Genomic DNA, 25,400 nt, shown 5'->3' with positions numbered 1-25,400 from the left:
ACAGTGACTGCATCAGCAGAATATTGAGTGCAGCTCTGGGGTATAATACAGGATGTAACTCAGGATCAGTAATGTAATGTATGTACACAGTGACTGCATCAGCAGAATATTGAGTGCAGCTCTGGGGTATAATACAGGATGTAACTCAGGATCAGTAATGTAATGTATGTACACAGTGACTGCATCAGCAGAATAGTGAGTGCAGCTCTGGAGTATAATACAGGATGTAACTCAGGATCAGTAATGTAATGTATGTACACAGTGACTGCATCAGCAGAATATTGAGTGCAGCTCTGGGGTATTTAGTACACCAGGAGGGCTCAGGGCTGGAGGACCACCGCTTCTGACATAGGTGGAGGCTAAACCTCTGACATCCGCACCTATCGGATGCTGTCTGAAATGGGGCACACTCCTCTCCTGAAATCCTCTGCGCCGCTGGGGACTCTGCTCCTTCCACTATGTAACTCCCAGTCGATAACCTCTCCAAAGACCAGCTCGCTCCTTCCCTGAAATACTCTGTGCTGCTGGAAGACAATTCTCCTTCCACTACATAACTTTAAGCCTGTGACTGGCCATAAAATGAACACAGCCCTGAAATACTCTGTGCTGCCGGGGCTTACCGCTTTCCTGAAATACTCTGTGCTGCCGGGGCTTACCGCTTTCCTGAAATACTCTGTGCTGCCGGGGCTTACCGCTTTCCTGAAATACTCTGTGCTGCCGGGGCTTACCGCTTTCCTGAAATACTCTGTGCTGCCGGCGGCTTACCGCTTTCCTGAAATACTCTGTGCTGCCGGGGATTACCGCTTTCCTGAAATACTCTGTGCTGCCGGGGCTCACCGCTTTCCTGAAATACTCTGTGCTGCCGGGGCTCACCGCTTTCCTGAAATACTCTGTGCTGCCGGCGGCTTACCGCTTTCCTGAAATACTCTGTGCTGCCGGGGCTTACCGCTTTCCTGAAATACTCTGTGCTGCCGGCGGCTTACCGCTTTCCTGAAATACTCTGTGCTGCCGGGGCTTACCGCTTTCCTGAAATACTCTGTGCTGCCGGGGCTTACCGCTTTCCTGAAATACTCTGTGCTGCCGGGGCTTACCGCTTTCCTGAAATACTCTGTGCTGCCGGCGGCTTACCGCTTTCCTGAAATACTCTGTGCTGCCGGGGCTTACCGCTTTCCTGAAATACTCTGTGCTGCCGGGGCTTACCGCTTTCCTGAAATACTCTGTGCTGCCGGCGGCTTACCGCTTTCCTGAAATACTCTGTGCTGCCGGCGGCTTACCGCTTTCCTGAAATACTCTGTGCTGCCGGCGGCTTACCGCTTCCCTGAAATACTCTGTGCTGCCGGGGCTTACCGCTTTCCTGAAATACTCTGTGCTGCCGGGGCTTACCGCTTTCCTGAAATACTCTGTGCTGCCGGCGGCTTACCGCTTTCCTGAAATACTCTGTGCTGCCGGGGCTTATCGCTTCCCTGAAATACTCTGTGCTGCCGGCGGCTTACCGCTTCCCTGAAATACTCTGTGCTGCCGGGGATTACCGCTTTCCTGAAATACTCTGTGCTGCCGGGGCTTACCGCTTTCCTGAAATACTCTGTGCTGCCGGCGGCTTACCGCTTTCCTGAAATACTCTGTGCTGCCGGGGATTACCTCTTTCCTGAAATACTCTGTGCTGCCGGGGCTTACCGCTTTCCTGAAATACTCTGTGCTGCCGGGGCTTATCGCTTCCCTGAAATACTCTGTGCTGCCGGGGATTACCGCTTTCCTGAAATACTCTGTGCTGCCGGGGATTACCGCTTTCCTGAAATACTCTGTGCTGCCGGGGATTACCGCTTTCCTGAAATACTCTGTGCTGCCGGGGCTTACCGCTTTCCTGAAATACTCTGTGCTGCCGGGGCTTACCGCTTTCCTGAAATACTCTGTGCTGCCGGGGCTTACCGCTTTCCTGAAATACTCTGTGCTGCCAGGGCTTACCGCTTTCCTGAAATACTCTGTGCTGCCGGGGCTTACCGCTTTCCTGAAATACTCTGTGCTGCCGGGGCTTACCGCTTTCCTGAAATACTCTGTGCTGCCGGGGCTTACCGCTTTCCTGAAATACTCTGTGCTGCCGGGGATTACCGCTTTCCTGAAATACTCTGTGCTGCCGGTGGCTTACCGCTTTCCTGAAATACTCTGTGCTGCCGGCGGCTTACCGCTTTCCTGAAATACTCTGTGCTGCCGGGGCTTACCGCTTTCCTGAAATACTCTGTGCTGCCAGGGCTTACCGCTTTCCTGAAATACTCTGTGCTGCCGGGGCTTACCGCTTTCCTGAAATACTCTGTGCTGCCGGGGCTTACCGCTTTCCTGAAATACTCTGTGCTGCCGGGGCTTACCGCTTTCCTGAAATACTCTGTGCTGCCGGGGCTTACCGCTTTCCTGAAATACTCTGTGCTGCCGGGGATTACCGCTTTCCTGAAATACTCTGTGCTGCCGGTGGCTTACCGCTTTCCTGAAATACTCTGTGCTGCCGGGGATTACCGCTTTCCTGAAATACTCTGTGCTGCCGGTGGCTCACCACTTTCCTGAAATACTCTGTGCTGCCGGGGCTTACCGCTTTCCTGAAATACTCTGTGCTGCCGGCGGCTTACCGCTTTCCTGAAATACTCTGTGCTGCTGGGGGTTACTGCTTTCCTGAAATACTCTGTGCTGCCGGGGCTTATCGCTTTCCTGAAATACTCTGTGCTGCTGGGGGTTACCGCTTTCCTGAAATACTCTGTGCTGCCAGGGGCTCACCGCTTTCCTGAAATACTCTGTGCTGCCGGGGCTCACCGCTTTCCTGAAATACTCTGTGCTGCCGGTGGCTTACCGCTTTCCTGAAATACTCTGTGCTGCCGGGGCTTACCGCTTTCCTGAAATACTCTGTGCTGCCGGGGCTTACCGCTTTCCTGAAATACTCTGTGCTGCCGGGGCTTACCGCTTTCCTGAAATACTCTGTGCTGCCGGGGATTACCGCTTTCCTGAAATACTCTGTGCTGCCGGGGCTTACCACTTTCCTGAAATACTCTGTGCTGCCGGTGGCTTACCGCTTTCCTGAAATACTCTGTGCTGCCGGGGCTTATCGCTTTCCTGAAATACTCTGTGCTGCCAGGGCTTACCGCTTTCCTGAAATACTCTGTGCTGCCGGCGGCTTACCGCTTTCCTGAAATACTCTGTGCTGCCGGTGGCTTACCGTTTTCCTGAAATACTCTGTGCTGCCGGGGCTCACCACTTTCCTGAAATACTCTGTGCTGCCGGGGCTTACCGCTTTCTTAAAATACTCTGTGCTGCCGGGGCTTACCGCTTTCCTGAAATACTCTGTGCTGCCGGGGCTTACCGCTTTCCTGAAATACTCTGTGCTGCCGGCGGCTTACCGCTTTCCTGAAATACTCTGTGCTGCCGGCGGCTTACCGCTTTCCTGAAATACTCTGTGCTGCCGGGGCTTACCGCTTTCTTAAAATACTCTGTGCTGCCGGGGCTTACCGCTTTCCTGAAATACTCTGTGCTGCCGGGGCTTACCGCTTTCCTGAAATACTCTGTGCTGCCGGCGGCTTACCGCTTTCCTGAAATACTCTGTGCTGCCGGCGGCTTACCGCTTTCCTGAAATACTCTGTGCTGCCGGCGGCTTACCGCTTTCCTGAAATACTCTGTGCTGCCGGGGCTTACCGCTTTCCTGAAATACTCTGTGCTGCCGGCGGCTTACCGCTTTCCTGAAATACTCTGTGCTGCTGGGGGTTACTGCTTTCCTGAAATACTCTGTGCTGCCGGGGCTTACCGCTTTCCTGAAATACTCTGTGCTGCTGGGGGTTACCGCTTTCCTGAAATACTCTGTGCTGCCGGGGCTCACCGCTTTCCTGAAATACTCTGTGCTGCCGGTGGCTTACCGCTTTCCTGAAATACTCTGTGCTGCCGGGGCTTACCGCTTTCTTAAAATACTCTGTGCTGCCGGGGCTTACCGCTTTCCTGAAATACTCTGTGCTGCCGGGGCTTACCGCTTTCCTGAAATACTCTGTGCTGCCGGCGGCTTACCGCTTTCCTGAAATACTCTGTGCTGCCGGCGGCTTACCACTTTCCTGAAATACTCTGTGCTGCCGGGGCTTACCGCTTTCCTGAAATACTCTGTGCTGCCGGGGCTTACCGCTTTCCTGAAATACTCTGTGCTGCCGGGGCTTACCGCTTTCCTGAAATACTCTGTGCTGCCGGGGCTTACCGCTTTCCTGAAATACTCTGTGCTGCCGGCGGCTTACCGCTTTCCTGAAATACTCTGTGCTGCTGGGGGTTACTGCTTTCCTGAAATACTCTGTGCTGCCGGGGCTTACCGCTTTCCTGAAATACTCTGTGCTGCTGGGGGTTACCGCTTTCCTGAAATACTCTGTGCTGCCGGGGCTCACCGCTTTCCTGAAATACTCTGTGCTGCCGGTGGCTTACCGCTTTCCTGAAATACTCTGTGCTGCCGGGGCTTACCGCTTTCCTGAAATACTCTGTGCTGCCGGGGCTTACCGCTTTCCTGAAATACTCTGTGCTGCCGGGGCTTACCGCTTTCCTGAAATACTCTGTGCTGCCGGGGCTTACCGCTTTCCTGAAATACTCTGTGCTGCCGGGGCTTACCGCTTTCCTGAAATACTCTGTGCTGCCGGGGATTACCGCTTTCCTGAAATACTCTGTGCTGCTGGGGGTTACCGCTTTCCTGAAATACTCTGTGCTGCCGGGGCTTATCGCTTTCCTGAAATACTCTGTGCTGCCGGGGCTTACCGCTTTCCTGAAATACTCTGTGCTGCCGGTGGCTTACCGCTTTCCTGAAATACTCTGTGCTGCTGGGGGTTACCGCTTTCCTGAAATACTCTGTGCTGCCGGTGGCTTACCGCTTTCCTGAAATACTCTGTGCTGCCGGGGCTTACCGCTTTCCTGAAATACTCTGTGCTGCCGGTGGCTTACCGTTTTCCTGAAATACTCTGTGCTGCCGGGGCTCACCACTTTCCTGAAATACTCTGTGCTGCCGGGGCTTACTGCTTTCTTAAAATACTCTGTGCTGCCGGGGCTTACCGCTTTCCTGAAATACTCTGTGCTGCCGGGGCTTACCGCTTTCCTGAAATACTCTGTGCTGCCGGCGGCTTACCGCTTTCCTGAAATACTCTGTGCTGCCGGCGGCTTACCGCTTTCCTGAAATACTCTGTGCTGCCGGGGCTTACCGCTTTCCTGAAATACTCTGTGCTGCCAGGGGCTCACCGCTTTCCTGAAATACTCTGTGCTGCCGGCGGCTTACCGCTTTCCTGAAATACTCTGTGCTGCCGGGGCTCACCGCTTTCCTGAAATACTCTGTGCTGCCAGGGGCTCACCGCTTTCCTGAAATACTCTGTGCTGCCGGCGGCTTACCGCTTTCCTGAAATACTCTGTGCTGCCAGGGGCTCACCGCTTTCCTGAAATACTCTGTGCTGCCAGGGGCTTACCGCTTTCCTGAAATACTCTGTGCTGCCGGGGCTTACCGCTTTCCTGAAATACTCTGTGCTGCTGGGGGTTACTGCTTTCCTGAAATACTCTGTGCTGCCGGGGCTTACCGCTTTCCTGAAATACTCTGTGCTGCTGGGGGTTACCGCTTTCCTGAAATACTCTGTGCTGCCGGGGCTCACCGCTTTCCTGAAATACTCTGTGCTGCCGGTGGCTTACCGCTTTCCTGAAATACTCTGTGCTGCCGGGGCTTACCGCTTTCCTGAAATACTCTGTGCTGCCGGGGCTTACCGCTTTCCTGAAATACTCTGTGCTGCCGGGGCTTACCGCTTTCCTGAAATACTCTGTGCTGCCGGGGATTACCGCTTTCCTGAAATACTCTGTGCTGCTGGGGCTCACCGCTTTCCTGAAATACTCTGTGCTGCCGGGGCTCACCGCTTTCCTGAAATACTCTGTGCTGCCGGTGGCTTACCGCTTTCCTGAAATACTCTGTGCTGCCGGGGCTTACCGCTTTCCTGAAATACTCTGTGCTGCCGGGGCTTACCGCTTTCCTGAAATACTCTGTGCTGCCGGGGCTTACCGCTTTCCTGAAATACTCTGTGCTGCCGGGGATTACCGCTTTCCTGAAATACTCTGTGCTGCCGGGGCTTACCGCTTTCCTGAAATACTCTGTGCTGCCAGTGGCTTACCGCTTTCCTGAAATACTCTGTGCTGCCGGTGGCTTACCGCTTTCCTGAAATACTCTGTGCTGCCAGGGGCTCACCGCTTTCCTGAAATACTCTGTGCTGCCGGGGCTTACCGCTTTCCTGAAATACTCTGTGCTGCCGGTGGCTTACCGCTTTCCTGAAATACTCTGTGCTGCCGGGGCTTATCGCTTTCCTGAAATACTCTGTGCTGCCGGGGCTTACCGCTTTCCTGAAATACTCTGTGCTGCCGGTGGCTTACCGTTTTCCTGAAATACTCTGTGCTGCCGGGGCTCACCACTTTCCTGAAATACTCTGTGCTGCCGGGGCTTACCGCTTTCTTAAAATACTCTGTGCTGCCGGGGCTTACCGCTTTCCTGAAATACTCTGTGCTGCCGGGGCTTACCGCTTTCCTGAAATACTCTGTGCTGCCGGCGGCTTACCGCTTTCCTGAAATACTCTGTGCTGCCGGCGGCTTACCGCTTTCCTGAAATACTCTGTGCTGCCGGGGCTTACCGCTTTCCTGAAATACTCTGTGCTGCCAGGGGCTCACCACTTTCCTGAAATACTCTGTGCTGCCGGCGGCTTACCGCTTTCCTGAAATACTCTGTGCTGCCAGGGGCTCACCGCTTTCCTGAAATACTCTGTGCTGCCAGGGGCTCACCGCTTTCCTGAAATACTCTGTGCTGCCAGGGGCTTACCGCTTTCCTGAAATACTCTGTGCTGCCAGGGCTTACCGCTTTCCTGAAATACTCTGTGCTGCCAGGGGCTCACCGCTTTCCTGAAATACTCTGTGCTGCCAGGGGCTCACCGCTTTCCTGAAATACTCTGTGCTGCCGGCGGCTTACCGCTTTCCTGAAATACTCTGTGCTGCCGGCGGCTTACCGCTTTCCTGAAATACTCTGTGCTGCCAGGGGGTTACCGCTTTCCTGAAATACTCTGTGCTGCCAGGGCTTACCGCTTTCCTGAAATACTCTGTGCTGCCGGGGCTTACCGCTTTCCTGAAATACTCTGTGCTGCCAGGGGCTCACCTCTTTCCTGAAATACTCTGTGCTGCCGGCGGCTTACCGCTTTCCTGAAATACTCTGTGCTGCCGGGGCTTACCGCTTTCCTGAAATACTCTGTGCTGCCGGCGGCTTACCGCTTTCCTGAAATACTCTGTGCTGCCGGCGGCTTACCGCTTTCCTGAAATACTCTGTGCTGCCAGGGGCTCACCGCTTTCCTGAAATACTCTGTGCTGCCAGGGGCTCATCGCTTTCCTGAAATACTCTGTGCTGCCAGGGGCTCACCGCTTTCCTGAAATACTCTGTGCTGCCGGCGGCTTACCGCTTTCCTGAAATACTCTATGCTGCCAGGGGCTCACCGCTTTCCTGAAATACTCTGTGCTGCCAGGGGCTCACCGCTTTCCTGAAATACTCTGTGCTGCCAGGGGCTCACCGCTTCCCTGAAATACTCTGTGCTGCCAGGGGCTCACCGCTTTCCTGAAATACTCTGTGCTGCCAGGGGCTCACCGCTTTCCTGAAATACTCTGTGCTGCCAGGGCTTACCGCTTTCCTGAAATACTCTGTGCTGCCGGGGCTTACCGCTTTCCTGAAATACTCTGTGCTGTCAGGGGCTCACCTCTTTCCTGAAATACTCTGTGCTGCCGGCGGCTTACCGCTTTCCTGAAATACTCTGTGCTGCTGGGGCTTACCGCTTTCCTGAAATACTCTGTGCTGCCGGCGGCTTACCGCTTTCCTGAAATACTCTGTGCTGCCGGCGGCTTACCGCTTTCCTGAAATACTCTGTGCTGCCAGGGGCTCATCGCTTTCCTGAAATACTCTGTGCTGCCAGGGGCTCACCGCTTTCCTGAAATACTCTGTGCTGCCGGCGGCTTACCGCTTTCCTGAAATACTCTGTGCTGCCGGGGCTTACCGCTTTCCTGAAATACTCTGTGCTGCCGGGGCTTACCGCTTTCCTGAAATACTCTGTGCTGCCAGGGCTTACCGCTTTCCTGAAATACTCTGTGCTGCCGGCGGCTTACCGCTTCCCTGAAATACTCTGTGCTGCCGGGGCTCACCGCTTTCCTGAAATACTCTGTGCTGCCGGCGGCTTACCGCTTTCCTGAAATACTCTGTGCTGCCGGCGGCTTACCGCTTTCCTGAAATACTCTGTGCTGCCGGCGGCTTACCGCTTTCCTGAAATACTCTGTGCTGCCAGGGGCTCACCGCTTCCCTGAAATACTCTGTGCTGCCGGGGCTCACTGCTTCCCTGAAATACTCTGTGCTGCCGGTGGCTCACCGCTTCCCTGAAATACTCTGTGCTGCCGGCGGCTTACCGCTTTCCTGAAATACTCTGTGCTGCCAGGGGCTCACCGCTTCCCTGAAATACTCTGTGCTGCCGGGGCTCACTGCTTCCCTGAAATACTCTGTGCTGCCGGTGGCTCACCGCTTTCCTGAAATACTCTGTGCTGCCGGGGCTTACCGCTTTCCTGAAATACTCTGTGCTGCCAGGGGCTCACCGCTTCCCTGAAATACTCTGTGCTGCCGGCGGCTTACCGCTTCCCTGAAATACTCTGTGCTGCTGGGGGTTACCACTTTCCTGAAATACTCTGTGCTGCCGGCGGCTTACCGCTTCCCTGAAATACTCTGTGCTGCCGGGGCTTACCGCTTCCCTGAAATACTCTGTGCTGAGGGGGCTTACCGCTTCCCTGAAATACTCTGTGCTGAGGGGGCTTACCGCTTCCCTGAAATACTCTGTGCTGAGGGGGCTTATCGCTTCCCTGAAATACTCTGTGCTGCCGGTGGCTCACCGCTTCCCTGAAATACTCTGTGCTGCCGGCGGCTTACCGCTTTCCTGAAATACTCTGTGCTGCCGGGGCTCACCGCTTTCCTGAAATACTCTGTGCTGCCGGCGGCTTACCGCTTCCCTGAAATACTCTGTGCTGCTGGGGGTTACCACTTTCCTGAAATACTCTGTGCTGCCGGCGGCTTACCGCTTCCCTGAAATACTCTGTGCTGCCTGGGCTTACCGCTTCCCTGAAATACTCTGTGCTGCCGGGGCTTACCGCTTCCCTGAAATACTCTGTGCTGAGGGGGCTTATCGCTTCCCTGAAATACTGTGTGCTTGGGTTAGAAACAGCATCTTCTAGCCTCTGGCCGCCTACAAGACTCTGACGTCCCTCTGCTGAATTACTCTGTGCTGCTGGAAAAGTATTTAGATCTGAGGGTCCTCAGTGGTTGATACCTTTTAATGGCGAACTGAAAAGATGGTGACAAGTCGCAGCTTTCGAGACTACTCAGGTCTCTTCATCAGGCAGAAAATTCTACAAAATCTGAAGAATTACATATTTATACACAAGACAGCACAGAAATAATGCAATAGATAAGACAAGTGATGTGAAGCAGAACTATCAGTACAGGATCCCAGGTACTCTCCGCTGCATCACATCTAATGGGGTGTACTTAATTATTTGTACTAAATGTCCAGCTGGGGGTCTGTATGTGGGGGAGACCGGGCAAAAACTGAAAACAAGGATGAATTCTCACCACCGCACAATAAAAGATAAAAGAATAGATCTACCTGTGGCAAAACACTTTTGTATGCCTGGTCATAGCATCATGGATATGAAATTACTGGTATTAAAAGGTAACTTCACATCTCAGAGAGAGAGGAGGGTCTGGGAGTATAAACTGGTGACACACTGAGTGCAGGGATGAATGTGTTGCATGGATTTATGTCTTTCTACATCAACTAAGGAATGTGCTCCTCAGACCTTGTGGGGGGCATCACACAACACAGAACCAGATCCCAATCAGAGGACTATAAAACTTTCACACTCCTTATCTATGACCTCTTCCAACATTTATGGCCACCACTGTTATTCCCAGTCCCATACTGATAGTTCTGCTTCCCGTCACTTGTCTTAGCTATTGCGTTATTCCTGTGTCCTGTTGTGTATAAATATGTGACTCTTCAGATTTTGTATTAGTCTAGCCTGATGAAGAGACCTGAGTAGTCTCAAAAGCTGCAATGTGCTACCATCTTTTCAGTTAGCCATTAAAAGGTATCAACCACTGAGGACTCTCAGATCTAAATATTTTTCTATCTACTGGCTAACACGGTACAAAGATATATATCTTTCCTGTATCAGTATGGGAGAGGAATATTGGAACAGGTTATAGATAAGAAGTGTGAAAGTTTTATTGTCCTGTGATTGGGGTCTGGTTCTGTGTTGTGATGCCCCCACAAGGTCTGAGGAGCAAATTCTTTAGTTGATGTAGAAAGACATAAATCCATGTGACACATTCATTCCTGCACTGAGTGTGTCACCGGTTGTCACCAGTTTATACTCCCAGACCCTTCTCTCTCTCTGGGATTTGAAGTTACCTTTTAATACCTTTTACTGCTGGTATACGCGTCTTCTTCCACTAAGAAGCTCTCAATCTGTGACCTTCCCTAAGACAAGTACACTCCTCTCCTGAAATGCTCTGTGCTGCTGGCAGATCCTACCTTACCCGCTATGTAACTTTCTGTCTGTGATCCGCCACATACTGTATACACTTCTATCCTGAAATACTCTGTGCTGCTGGTCTCCTGCTCTTTCCAGTCCTTGACCTCCCCCTACATGTCACCGTTTCTCCGCAGCCCTGTCCTCACTGACATCACATGAAGGGACCGGACACTGACCCACACGCTTAGCACATGCCTCGCCTGAAATACTCTGTGCTGCTGGTCTCCGGCTCTTTCCAGTCCTTGACCTCCCCCTACATATCACCATTTCCCCGCAGCCCTGTCCTCACTGACATCACATGAAGAGACCGGACACTGACCCACAAGCTTAGCACATGCCTCGCCTGAAGTACTCTGTGCTGCTGATCTCCTGCTCTTACCAGTCCTTGACCTCCCCCTACATGTCACCGTTTCCCCGCAGCCCTGTCCTCACTGACATCACATGAAGGGACGGAACACTGACCCACACGCTTAGCACATGCCTCGCCTGAAATACTCTGTGCTGCTGGTCTCCGGCTCTTTCCAGTCCTTGACCTCCCCCTACATGTCACCATTTCCCCGCAGCCCTGTCCTCACCGACATCACATGAAGAGACCGGACACTGACCCACAAGCTTAGCACATGCCTCGCCTGAAGTACTCTGTGCTGCTGATCTCCTGCTCTTACTAGTCCTTGACCTCCTCCTACATGTCACCGTTTCCCCGCAGCCCTGTCCTCACTGACATCACATGAAGGGACAGAACACTGACCCACACGCTTAGCACATGCCTCGCCTGAAGTACTCTGTGCTGCTGATCTCCTGCTCTTACCAGTCCTTGACCTCCCCCTACATGTCACCATTTCCCCGCAGCCCTGTCCTCACTGACATCACATGAAGAGACCGGACACTGACCCACAAGCTTAGCACATGCCTCGCCTGAATTACTCTGTGCTGCTGATCTCCTGCTCTTACCAGTCCTTGACCCCCCCCTACATGTCATCGTTTCCCCGCAGCCCTGCCCTCACTGACATTACATGAAGGCAGCGGACACTGACCCACATGCTTAGCACATGCCTCTCCTGAAATACTTTGTGCTGCAGTTGAAGAAATATGTAGATACAATGAAGCTGACGGCATGGCGATGCGCAGTTAGATATCACCCCGTGCGGTAGATGACGCTGCCTTGTACTGAGCGGTCAGTGTCAGCGCAGACTACAGTACAGGCACAAGAACACAAGCGCTGCAGTGAAGACTGACACAATGAATGGAGATCCTCACTGATCCTGAGCCGCCACCTCTTCTCCATTTACAGCCAGAGCTGCACTCACCGTTCTGCCAGAGGCCTCTGCTCTCACCAATATCTGATCGATGGTATCTGCCACCTGCAGAATTATGGCTGCAGCTCTGGAGGTGACTGGCGAATGTGCCATGACGCCCCCCATAGATGATGGCTGCCTACCTTGCCCGGCTTGCTGGTGTAATTGAAGGCGTAGACCTCCTCAATGTCCCTGTCAACATGTCCAGAGTAAAACTTGCCGATCTGCGCCGGTTTAATGTCTGTCGGCCGGCTGACTCCACTGGCGAACTGCGCCAATGTTATAAAGATGAGGAACCCCGGGCAGGAGACGGGCGACACTACAACCCCCATCATCCTGAGGAGGCCTGACCCACACTGTCGTCACAGCAGATGGCGGCGCCTCTCCATGGAGTGGAACAGTCCAATACTAATAAATATCTGGTCGCAGCCGCTCCGGATCATAACATGTCTGCAAAACAGGGGGGAAATGTATCAGTGCGGTGTCTATGGCTCCATCATACATCATCCCAAATATCACACACAGTGGGCACATCATCACATCATCATACATACAGTGTGCACATCACCACATCATCATACATACAGTGTGCACATCACCACATCATCATCCACACAGTGTACACATCACCACATCATCATCCATACAGTGTGCACATCACCACATCATCATCCATACAGTGTGCACATCACCACATCATCATCCATACAGTGTGCACATCACCACATCATCATCCACACAGTGTGCACATCACCACATCATCATCCACACAGTGTGCACATCACCACATCATCATCCATACAGTGTGCACATCACCACATCATCATCCACACAGTGTGCACATCACCACATCATCATCCACACAGTGTGCACATCACCACATCATCATCCACACAGTGTGCACATCACCACATCATCATCCATACAGTGGGCACATCACCACATCATCATCCACACAGTGTGCACATCACCACATCATCATCCACACAGTGTGCACATCACCACATCATCATCCACACAGTGTGCACATCACCACATCATCATCCACACAGTGGGCACATCACCACATCATCATCCATACAGTGTGCACATCACCACATCATCATCCACACAGTGTGCACATCACCACATCATCATCCACACAGTGTGCACATCACCACATCATCATCCATACAGTGTGCACATCACCACATCATCATCCACACAGTGTGCACATCACCACATCATCATCCACACAGTGTGCACATCACCACATCATCATCCACACAGTGTGCACATCACCACATCATCATCCACACAGTGTGCACATCACCACATCATCATCCATACAGTGGGCACATCACCACATCATCATCCACACAGTGTGCACATCACCACATCATCATCCACACAGTGTGCACATCATCATCCATACAGTGGGCACATCACCACATCATCATCCACACAGTGTGCACATCACCACATCATCATCCACACAGTGGGCACATCACCACATCATCATCCATACAGTGTACACATCACCACATCATCATCCATACAGTGTGCACATCACCACATCATCATCCATACAGTGTGCACATCACCACATCATCATCCACACAGTGTGCACATCACCACATCATCATCCATACAGTGGGCACATCACCACATCATCATCCACACAGTGTGCACATCACCACATCATCATCCATACAGTGTGCACATCACCACATCATCATCCACACAGTGTGCACATCACCACATCATCATCCACACAGTGTGCACATCACCACATCATCATCCACACAGTGTGCACATCACCACATCATCATCCACACAGTGTGCACATCACCACATCATCATCATCCATACAGTGGGCACATCACCACATCATCATCCACACAGTGTGCACATCACCACATCATCATCCACACAGTGTGCACATCACCACATCATCATCCATACAGTGGGCACATCACCACATCATCATCCACACAGTGTGCACATCACCACATCATCATCCACACAGTGGGCACATCACCACATCATCATCCATACAGTGTACACATCACCACATCATCATCCATACAGTGTGCACATCACCACATCATCATCCATACAGTGTGCACATCACCACATCATCATCCACACAGTGTGCACATCACCACATCATCATCCATACAGTGGGCACATCACCACATCATCATCCATACAGTGTACACATCACCACATCATCATCCATACAGTGTGCACATCGCCACATCATCATCCATACAGTGTGCACATCACCACATCATCATCCACACAGTGTGCACATCACCACATCATCATCCATACAGTGGGCACATCACCACATCATCATCCACACAGTGTGCACATCACCACATCATCATCCATACAGTGGGCACATCACCACATCATCATCCACACAGTGGGCACATCACCACATCATCATCCACACAGTGTGCACATCACCACATCATCATCCACACAGTGTGCACATCACCACATCATCATCCGTACAGTGTGCACATCACCACATCATCATCCACACAGTGTGCACATCACCACATCATCATCCATACAGTGGGCACATCACCACATCATCATCCACACAGTGGGCACATCACCACATCATCATCCATACAGTGTACACATCACCACGTCATCATCCATACAGTGTGCACATCGCCACATCATCATCCATACAGTGTGCACATCACCACATCATCATCCATACAGTGTGCACATCACCACATCATCATCCATACAGTGTGCACATCATCATCCATACAGTATTCACATCACATCATCATCCATACAGTGTGCACATCACCGCATCATCATCCATACAGTGTGCACATCATCATCCACACAGTATTCACATCACATCATCCATACAGTGTGCACATCACCGCATCATCATACATACAGTGTGCCCATCACCACATCATCCATACAGTGTGCCCATCACCACATCATCATCCATACAGTGTGCACATCACCACATCATCATCCATACAGTGTACACATCACCACATCATCATCCATACAGTGTGCACATCACCACATCATCATCCATACAGTGTGCACATCATCATCCATACAGTATTCACATCACATCATCATCCATACAGTGTGCACATCACCGCATCATCATCCATACAGTGTGCACATCATCATCCATACAGTATTCACATCACATCATCCATACAGTGTGCACATCACCGCATCATCATACATACAGTGTGCCCATCACCACATCATCCATACAGTGTGCCCATCACCACATCATCATCCATACAGTGTGCACATCACCACATCATCATCCACACAGTGTGCACATCATCATCCATACAGTGTGCACATCATCATCCATACAGTATTCACATCACATCATCATCCATACAGTGTGCACATCACCACATCATCATCCATACAGTGTGCACATCACCACATCATCATCCATACAGTGTGCACATCATCATCCATACAGTATTCACATCACATCATCATCCATACAGTGTGCACATCACCGCATCATCATCCATACAGTGTGCACATCATCATCCATACAGTATTCACATCACATCATCCATACAGTGTGCACATCACCGCATCATCATACATACAGTGTGCCCATCACCACATCATCCATACAGTGTGCCCATCACCACATCATCATCCATACAGTGTGCACATCACCACATCATCATCCACACAGTGTGCACATCATCATCCATACAGTGTGCACATCATCATCCATACAGTATTCACATCACATCATCATCCATACAGTGTGCACATCACCACATCATCATCCACACAGTGTGCACATCACCACATCATCATCCATACAGTGGGCACATCACCACATCATCATCCATACAGTGTACACATCACCACATCATCATCCATACAGTGTGCACATCGCCACATCATCATCCATACAGTGTGCACATCACCACATCATCATCCACACAGTGTGCACATAACCACATCATCATCCATACAGTGGGCACATCACCACATCATCATCCACACAGTGTGCACATCACCACATCATCATCCATACAGTGGGCACATCACCACATCATCATCCACACAGTGGGCACATCACCACATCATCATCCACACAGTGTGCACATCACCACATCATCATCCACACAGTGTGCACATCACCACATCATCATCCGTACAGTGTGCACATCACCACATCATCATCCACACAGTGTGCACATCACCACATCATCATCCATACAGTGGGCACATCACCACATCATCATCCACACAGTGGGCACATCACCACATCATCATCCATACAGTGTACACATCACCACGTCATCATCCATACAGTGTGCACATCGCCACATCATCATCCATACAGTGTGCACATCACCACATCATCATCCATACAGTGTGCACATCACCACATCATCATCCATACAGTGTGCACATCATCATCCATACAGTATTCACATCACATCATCATCCATACAGTGTGCACATCACCGCATCATCATCCATACAGTGTGCACATCATCATCCACACAGTATTCACATCACATCATCCATACAGTGTGCACATCACCGCAACATCATACATACAGTGTGCCCATCACCACATCATCCATACAGTGTGCCCATCACCACATCATCATCCATACAGTGTGCACATCACCACATCATCATCCATACAGTGTACACATCACCACATCATCATCCATACAGTGTGCACATCACCACATCATCATCCATACAGTGTGCACATCATCATCCATACAGTATTCACATCACATCATCATCCATACAGTGTGCACATCACCGCATCATCATCCATACAGTGTGCACATCATCATCCATACAGTATTCACATCACATCATCCATACAGTGTGCACATCACCGCATCATCATACATACAGTGTGCCCATCACCACATCATCCATACAGTGTGCCCATCACCACATCATCATCCATACAGTGTGCACATCACCACATCATCATCCACACAGTGTGCACATCATCATCCATACAGTGTGCACATCATCATCCATACAGTATTCACATCACATCATCATCCATACAGTGTGCACATCACCACATCATCATCCATACAGTGTGCACATCATCATCCATACACTATTCACATCACATCATCATCCATACAGTGTGCACATCACCGCATCATCATACATACAGTGTGCCCATCACCACATCATCCATAGTGTGCACATCACCACATCATCCATACAGTGTGCACATCACCACATCATCATCCATACAGTGTGCACATCACCACATCATCATCCACACAGTGTGCACATCATCATCCATACACTATTCACATCACATCATCATCCATACAGTGTGCACGTCACCACATCATCATCCATACAGTGTGCACATCATCATCCATACAGTATTCACATCACATCATCCATACAGTGTGCACATCATCATCCATACAGTATTCACATCACATCATCCATACAGTGTGCACATCACCGCATCATCATACATACAGTGTGCCCATCACCACATCATCCATAGTGTGCACATCACCGCATCATCATACATACAGTGTGCCCATCACCACATCATCCATAGTGTGCACATCACCACATCATCCATACAGTGTGCACATCACCACATCATCATCCATACAGTGTGCACATCACCACATCATCATACATACAGTGTGCACATCATCATCCATACAGTATTCACATCACATCATCCATACAGTGTGCACATCATCATCCATACAGTATTCACATCACATCATCCATACAGTGTGCACATCACCGCATCATCATACATACAGTGTGCCCATCACCACATCATCCATAGTGTGCACATCACCGCATCATCATACATACAGTGTGCACATCACCACATCATCATCCACACAGTGTGCACATCATCACATCATCATATATACAGTGTGCACATCACCACATCATCATCCATACAGTGTGCACATCACCACATCATCATCCATACAGTGTGCACATCACCACATCATCATCCACACAGTGTGCACATCATCATCCATGCAGTATTCAAATCACATCATCATCCATACAGTGTGCACATCACCACATCATCATCCATACAGTTTGCACATCATCATCCATACAGTATTCACATCACATCATCCATACAGTGTGCACATCACCACATCATCATCCATACAGTGTGCACATCACCACATCATCGTCCACACAGTGTGCACATCATCATCCATACAGTATTCACATCACCACATCATCCATACAGTGTGCCCATCACCACATCATCATCCATACAGTGTGCACATCACCACATCATCATCCACACAGTGTGCACATCATCATCCATACAGTATTCACATCACATCATCATCCATACAGTGTGCACATCACCACATCATCATCCATACAGTGTGCACATCACCACATCATCATCCACACAGTGTGCACATCACCACATCATCATCCACACAGTGTGAACATCACCACATCATCCACACAGTGTGCACATCACCACATCATCATCCACACAGTGTGCACATCACCACATCATCATCCATACAGTGGGCACATCACCACATCATCATCCACACAGTGTGCACATCACCACATCATCATCCACACAGTGTGCACATCACCACATCATCATCCACACAGTGGGCACATCACCACATCATCATCCATACAGTGTACACATCACCACATCATCATCCATACAGTGTGCACATCACCACATCATCATCCATACAGTGTGCACATCACCACATCATCATCCACACAGTGTGCACATCACCACATCATCATCCATACAGTGGGCACATCACCACATCATCATCCACACAGTGTGCACATCACCACATCATCATCCACACAGTGTACACATCACCACATCATCATCCATACAGTGTACACATCACCACATCATCATCCATACAGTGTGCACATCGCCACATCATCATCCATACAGTGTGCACATCACCACATCATCATCCACACAGTGTGCACATCACCACATCATCATCCATACAGTGGGCACATCACCACATCATCATCCACACAGTGTGCACATCACCACATCATCATCCATACAGTGGGCACATCACCACATCATCATCCATACAGTGGGCACATCACCACATCATCATCCATACAGTGTGCACATCACCACATCATCATCCATACAGTGTGCACATCACCACATCATCATCCACACAGTGTGCACATCATCATCCATGCAGTATTCAAATCACATCATCATCCATACAGTGTGCACATCACCACATCATCATCCATACAGTTTGCACATCATCATCCATACAGTATTCACATCACATCATCCATACAGTGTGCACATCACCACATCATCATCCATACAGTGTGCACATCACCACATCATCGTCCACACAGTGTGCACATCATCATCCATACAGTATTCACATCACCACATCATCCATACAGTGTGCCCATCACCACATCATCATCCATACAGTGTGCACATCACCACATCATCATCCACACAGTGTGCACATCATCATCCATACAGTATTCACATCACATCATCATCCATACAGTGTGCACATCACCACATCATCATCCATACAGTGTGCACATCACCACATCATCATCCACACAGTGTGCACATCACCACATCATCATCCACACAGTGTGAACATCACCACATCATCCACACAGTGTGCACATCACCACATCATCATCCACACAGTGTGCACATCACCACATCATCATCCATACAGTGGGCACATCACCACATCATCATCCACACAGTGTGCACATCACCACATCATCATCCACACAGTGTGCACATCACCACATCATCATCCACACAGTGGGCACATCACCACATCATCATCCATACAGTGTACACATCACCACATCATCATCCATACAGTGTGCACATCACCACATCATCATCCATACAGTGTGCACATCACCACATCATCATCCACACAGTGTGCACATCACCACATCATCATCCATACAGTGGGCACATCACCACATCATCATCCACACAGTGTGCACATCACCACATCATCATCCACACAGTGTACACATCACCACATCATCATCCATACAGTGTACACATCACCACATCATCATCCATACAGTGTGCACATCGCCACATCATCATCCATACAGTGTGCACATCACCACATCATCATCCACACAGTGTGCACATCACCACATCATCATCCATACAGTGGGCACATCACCACATCATCATCCACACAGTGTGCACATCACCACATCATCATCCATACAGTGGGCACATCACCACATCATCATCCATACAGTGGGCACATCACCACATCATCATCCACACAGTGGGCACATCACCACATCATCATCCACACAGTGTGCACATCACCACATCATCATCCACACAGTGTGCACATCACCACATCATCATCCATACAGTGTGCACATCACCACATCATCATCCACACAGTGTGCACATCACCACATCATCATCCATACAGTGGGCACATCACCACATCATCATCCACACAGTGGGCACATCACCACATCATCATCCATACAGTGTGCACATCGCCACATCATCATCCATACAGTGTGCACATCACCACATCATCATCCATACAGTGTGCACATCACCACATCATCATCCATACAGTGTGCACATCATCATCCATACAGTATTCACATCACATCATCATCCATACAGTGTGCACATCACCGCATCATCATCCATACAGTGTGCACATCATCATCCATACAGTATTCACATCACATCATCCATACAGTGTGCACATCACCGCATCATCATACATACAGTGTGCCCATCACCACATCATCCATACAGTGTGCCCATCACCACATCATCATCCATACAGTGTGCACATCACCACATCATCATCCACACAGTGTGCACATCATCATCCATACAGTATTCAAATCACATCATCATCCATACAGTGTGCACATCATCATCCATACAGTATTCACATCACATCATCCATATAGTGTGCACATCACCACATCATCATATATACAGTGTGCACATCACCACGTCATCATCCATACAGTGTGAACGTCGCCATGTCATCATCCAGTGTGCACATCATCATCCATACAGTATTCACATCACATCATCCATACAGTGGGCACATCACCACATCATCATCCACACAGTGTGCACATCACCACATCACCATCCATACAGTATTCACATCACATCATCCATACAGTGTGCACATCACCACATCATCATATATACAGTGTGCACATCACCACGTCATCATCCATACAGTGTGAACGTCGCCATGTCATCATCCAGTGTGCACATCATCATCCATACAGTATTCACATCACATCATCATCCATACAGTGTGCACATCACCACATCATCATCCACACAGTGTGCACATCATCATCCATACAGTATTCACATCACATCATCCATAGTGTGCACATCACCACATCATCCATACAGTGTGCACATCACCACATCATCATCCATACAGTGTGCACATCACCAGATCATCATCCACACAGTGTGCACATCACCACATCATCATATATACAGTGTGCACATCACCACATCATCATACATACAGTGTGCACATCATCATCCATACAGTATTCACATCACATCATCCATACAGTGTGCACATCATCATCCATACAGTATTCACATCACATCATCATCCATACAGTGTGCACATCATCACCCATACAGTATTCACATCACATCATCCATACAGTGTGCACATCACCGCATCATCATACATACAGTGTGCACATCACCACATCATCATCCATACAGTGTGCACATCACCACATCATCATCCACACAGTGTGCACATCATCACATCATCATATATACAGTGTGCACATCACCACATCATCATCCATACAGTGTGCACATCACCACATCATCATCCATGCAGTGTGCACATCACCACATCATCATCCACACAGTGTGCACATCATCATCCATACAGTATTCAAATCACATCATCATCCATACAGTGTGCACATCATCATCCATACAGTATTCACATCACATCATCCATACAGTGTGCACATCACCGCATCATCATCCACACAGTATTCACATCACATCATCCATACAGTGTGCACATCACCACGTCATCATCCATACAGTGTGAACGTCGCCATGTCATCATCCATACAGTGTGCACATCATCATCCATACAGTATTCACATCACATCATCATCCATACAGTGTGCACATCACCGCATCATCATCCATACAGTGTAAACATCACCACATCATCATACATACAGTGTGCACATCACCACATCATCATCCATACAGTATTCAAATCACATCATCATCCATACAGTGTACACATCACCACATCATCATCCATACAGTGTACACATCACCACATCATCATCCATACAGTGTACACATCACCACATCATCATCCATACAGTGTACACATCACATCATCATCATCCATACAGTGTGCACATCACCACATCATCATCCATACACCATGTTCCAAATTATTATGGAAATGATATTTTTCTCTGATTTTCCTAAGTGGTCGGTGCCAATGACAGTCAGTCTAATAGAAGTCGTCTCCCGGTAGAGCGTAGATGGAATTTTATTGAAGACACCTCCCGATGATAACAGTATAATCTCCACAATGAATGAAACCTCACAAGGCTCCAAATTATTGGGCCCAGGAGAATTTCTAAACATTTGATATGTTGTAAAGAACTGGAAATGCTCCTTGGTGGAATGTGCAGCATTAGGAGGTCACACTCACTGAGCAAAAAAGCTATTTAACCCCAAAAGCTCCTAACAGGCCCAGTTACATGTTAACATAGGAACCCTTCTCTGATGTCACCTTCACAATTCTGGCCTCCATTGAACTTGTGAGTTTTTGGAGAGTTTCTGCTTGGATTTCTTCACCTCCCAGAGCTGCTGTTTTGATGTGACTGGCCTCCCACCCTCATAGATCTTTGGCTTGATGAGACTCCAAAGGTTCTCCATAGGGTTGAGGTCAGGGGAAGATGGTGGCCACACCATGAGTTTATCTCCTTTTATGCCTATAGCAGTCAATGACTCGGAGGTCTTCTTTGCAGCATGAGATGGTGCATTGTCATGCATGAAGATGATTTTGCTCCTGAAGGCACGGTTCTGCTTTTTATACCATGGAAGACAGCTGTCAGTCAGAAACTTGATATACTTTGCAGAGGTCATTTTCACACCTTCAGGAACCTTAAAGAGCCCTACCAGCTGTTTCCCCATGATTCCGGCCCAAAGCATGACTCCTCCACCTCCTTGCTGACGTCGCAGCCTTGTTGGGACATAGCGGCCATCCACCAACCATCCACTACTCCATCCACCTGGACCATCCAGGGTTGCTCGACACTCATCAGTAAACAAGACTGTTTGAAAATTCATGTATGTCTGGGCCCACTGCAACCATTTCTGCTTGTGAACACTGTTTAGGGGTGGCTGAATAGTAGGTTTATGCACCACAGCAAGCCTTTGAAGGATCGTACACCTTGAGGTTCGAGGGACTCCAGAGGCACCAGCAGCTTTAAATATCTGTTTGCTGGTTTGTAATGGCTTTTTAGCAGCTATTCTCTTAATCCGATGACCTTGCCTGGCCGAAACCTTCCTCATTCTGCCTTTATCTGCACGAAGACGTCTGTGCTCAGAATCAGCCACAAATCTCTTAACAGTACGATGACCACGCTTACATTTTCGGGAAATATCTAATGTTTTCATCCCTTCACCAAGGCATTGCACTATTTGATGCTTTTCGGCAGCAGAGAGATCCTTTTTCTTTCCCATGTTACTTGAAAACTGTGTCCTGCTCAATAGTGTAGAACATCCAGTTTTCCTTTTATTGGGCTCACATGATTATCACAGGTATCGGAGATTGATTTCAGTGATCCAAAGAAGCCTGAGACACAATACCAGCAATGGCTTTCATTAAAAAAAAACACTATGACACTTAAAACCAATTTGCATAATAATTTGGGACATGGTGTACAGTGTGCACGTCATCATACATCCAGCGTGCACATCACCACACACACTGCTCATGTCATCGTGTATACGCATATTATCACATATCACACATACAGCACACATCATCAGGCGGTCACACACGTATCAGGGCCCCTGCAGGGATTTGCCTCCTCTCTGCTGTCTGCACTCACCTGTCCCTCTGGGCTCCTGTCCCTGGCGCTCAGGACTCAGCCGACCACCATCCCCCGAGCCCAAGATGCCACCACCAAGACAGCAGCACAGGGTGCAGCCAGGACACTGCCCTGCCGCATCCGGATTGGCTGCTCGTGTCCAGAGAGAGGACAACAGACCAATCACTGCAGACTCTTCTGCTACATTGTTCCCACAATTTAATTCTGAAAGGTGTAAGGTACAGAGGAGTCAGAGCAGAGACTGTGCCGCCACCTGCTGGCGAGAGAGGAAATTACACCAGATTACAACGGATTCATACAGCCCAATGTCCGAGGTACTTATGACTGTGATAAACCATGACAAAACTATAATACTGCTCCTATATGCAAGAATATAGCTACTACAATACTACCCCTATGTAGAAAAATATAATTACTATACTGCCCCTATGTACAAGAATATAACTACTATAATACTGCTCCTATGTACAAGAATATAACTTCTATAATACTGCCCCTATGTACAGGAATATAACTACTATAATACTGCCCCTATATACAAGAATATAACTTCTATAATACTGCCCCTATGTACAAGAATATAACTACTATAATACTGCCCCTATGTACAAGAATATAACTACTATAATACTGCTCCCTATGTACAAGAATATAACTACTATAATACTGCCCCTATGTACAAGAAAATAACTACTATAATACTGCCCCTATGTACAAGAATATAACTACTATAATACTGCTCCCTATGTACAAGAATATAACTACTATAATACTGCCCCTATGTACAAGAATATAACTACTATTATACTGCCCCTATATACAAGAATATAACTACTATAATACTGCTCCTATGTACAAGAATATAACTACTATAATACTGCCCCTATGTACAAGAATATAACTACTATAATACTGCTCCCTATGTACAAGAATATAACTACTATAATACTGCCCCTATGTACAAGAATATAACTACTATAATACTGCCCCTATGTACAAGAATATAACTACTATTATACTGCCCCTATATACAAGAATATAACTTCTATAATACTGCCCCTATGTACAAGAATATAACTACTATAATACTGCTCCCTATGTACAAGAATATAACTACTATAATACTGCCCCTATGTACAAGAATATAACTACTATAATACTGCCCCTATGTACAGGAATATAACTACTATAATACTGCCCCTATATACAAGAATATAACTTCTATAATACTGCCCCTATGTACAAGAATATAACTACTATAATACTGCCCCTATGTACAAGAATATAACTACTATAATACTG

The 25,400-nt window shown here is 48.8% G+C and overlaps 1 protein-coding gene across 3 annotated transcripts in view; it reads right to left on the bottom strand.

Annotated features, from left to right (window-relative positions):
* SIDT1 (SID1 transmembrane family member 1) overlaps positions 1 to 24,238 on the bottom strand; it is a 129,639-nt gene extending 105,401 nt beyond the window's left edge. For 2 of the 3 annotated variants that reach the window (XM_073577038.1, XM_073577039.1), the window contains exons 1-2: positions 24,099 to 24,238; positions 12,062 to 12,368 (exon numbers count right to left, since the gene is read on the bottom strand). In XM_073577038.1, coding sequence (XP_073433139.1) covers positions 12,062 to 12,253 — 192 coding nt within the window. In that variant the 5' untranslated portion in view covers positions 12,254 to 12,368; positions 24,099 to 24,238. Of the gene's footprint in view, positions 1 to 12,061; positions 12,369 to 24,098 lie in introns of those variants that run through there. The other variant, XM_073577040.1, reaches the window with a different exon arrangement.
* Positions 24,239 to 25,400: the final 1,162 nt, after the last annotated feature.

The sequence above is a fragment of the Dendrobates tinctorius genome, unplaced genomic scaffold (genome assembly GCF_039654945.1).
Source record: "Dendrobates tinctorius isolate UK_male_01 unplaced genomic scaffold, ASM3965494v1 ptg000054l, whole genome shotgun sequence".
Lineage (NCBI taxonomy): Eukaryota > Metazoa > Chordata > Amphibia > Anura > Dendrobatidae > Dendrobates > Dendrobates tinctorius.
This window is presented reverse-complemented; position numbering and strand designations above follow the sequence as displayed.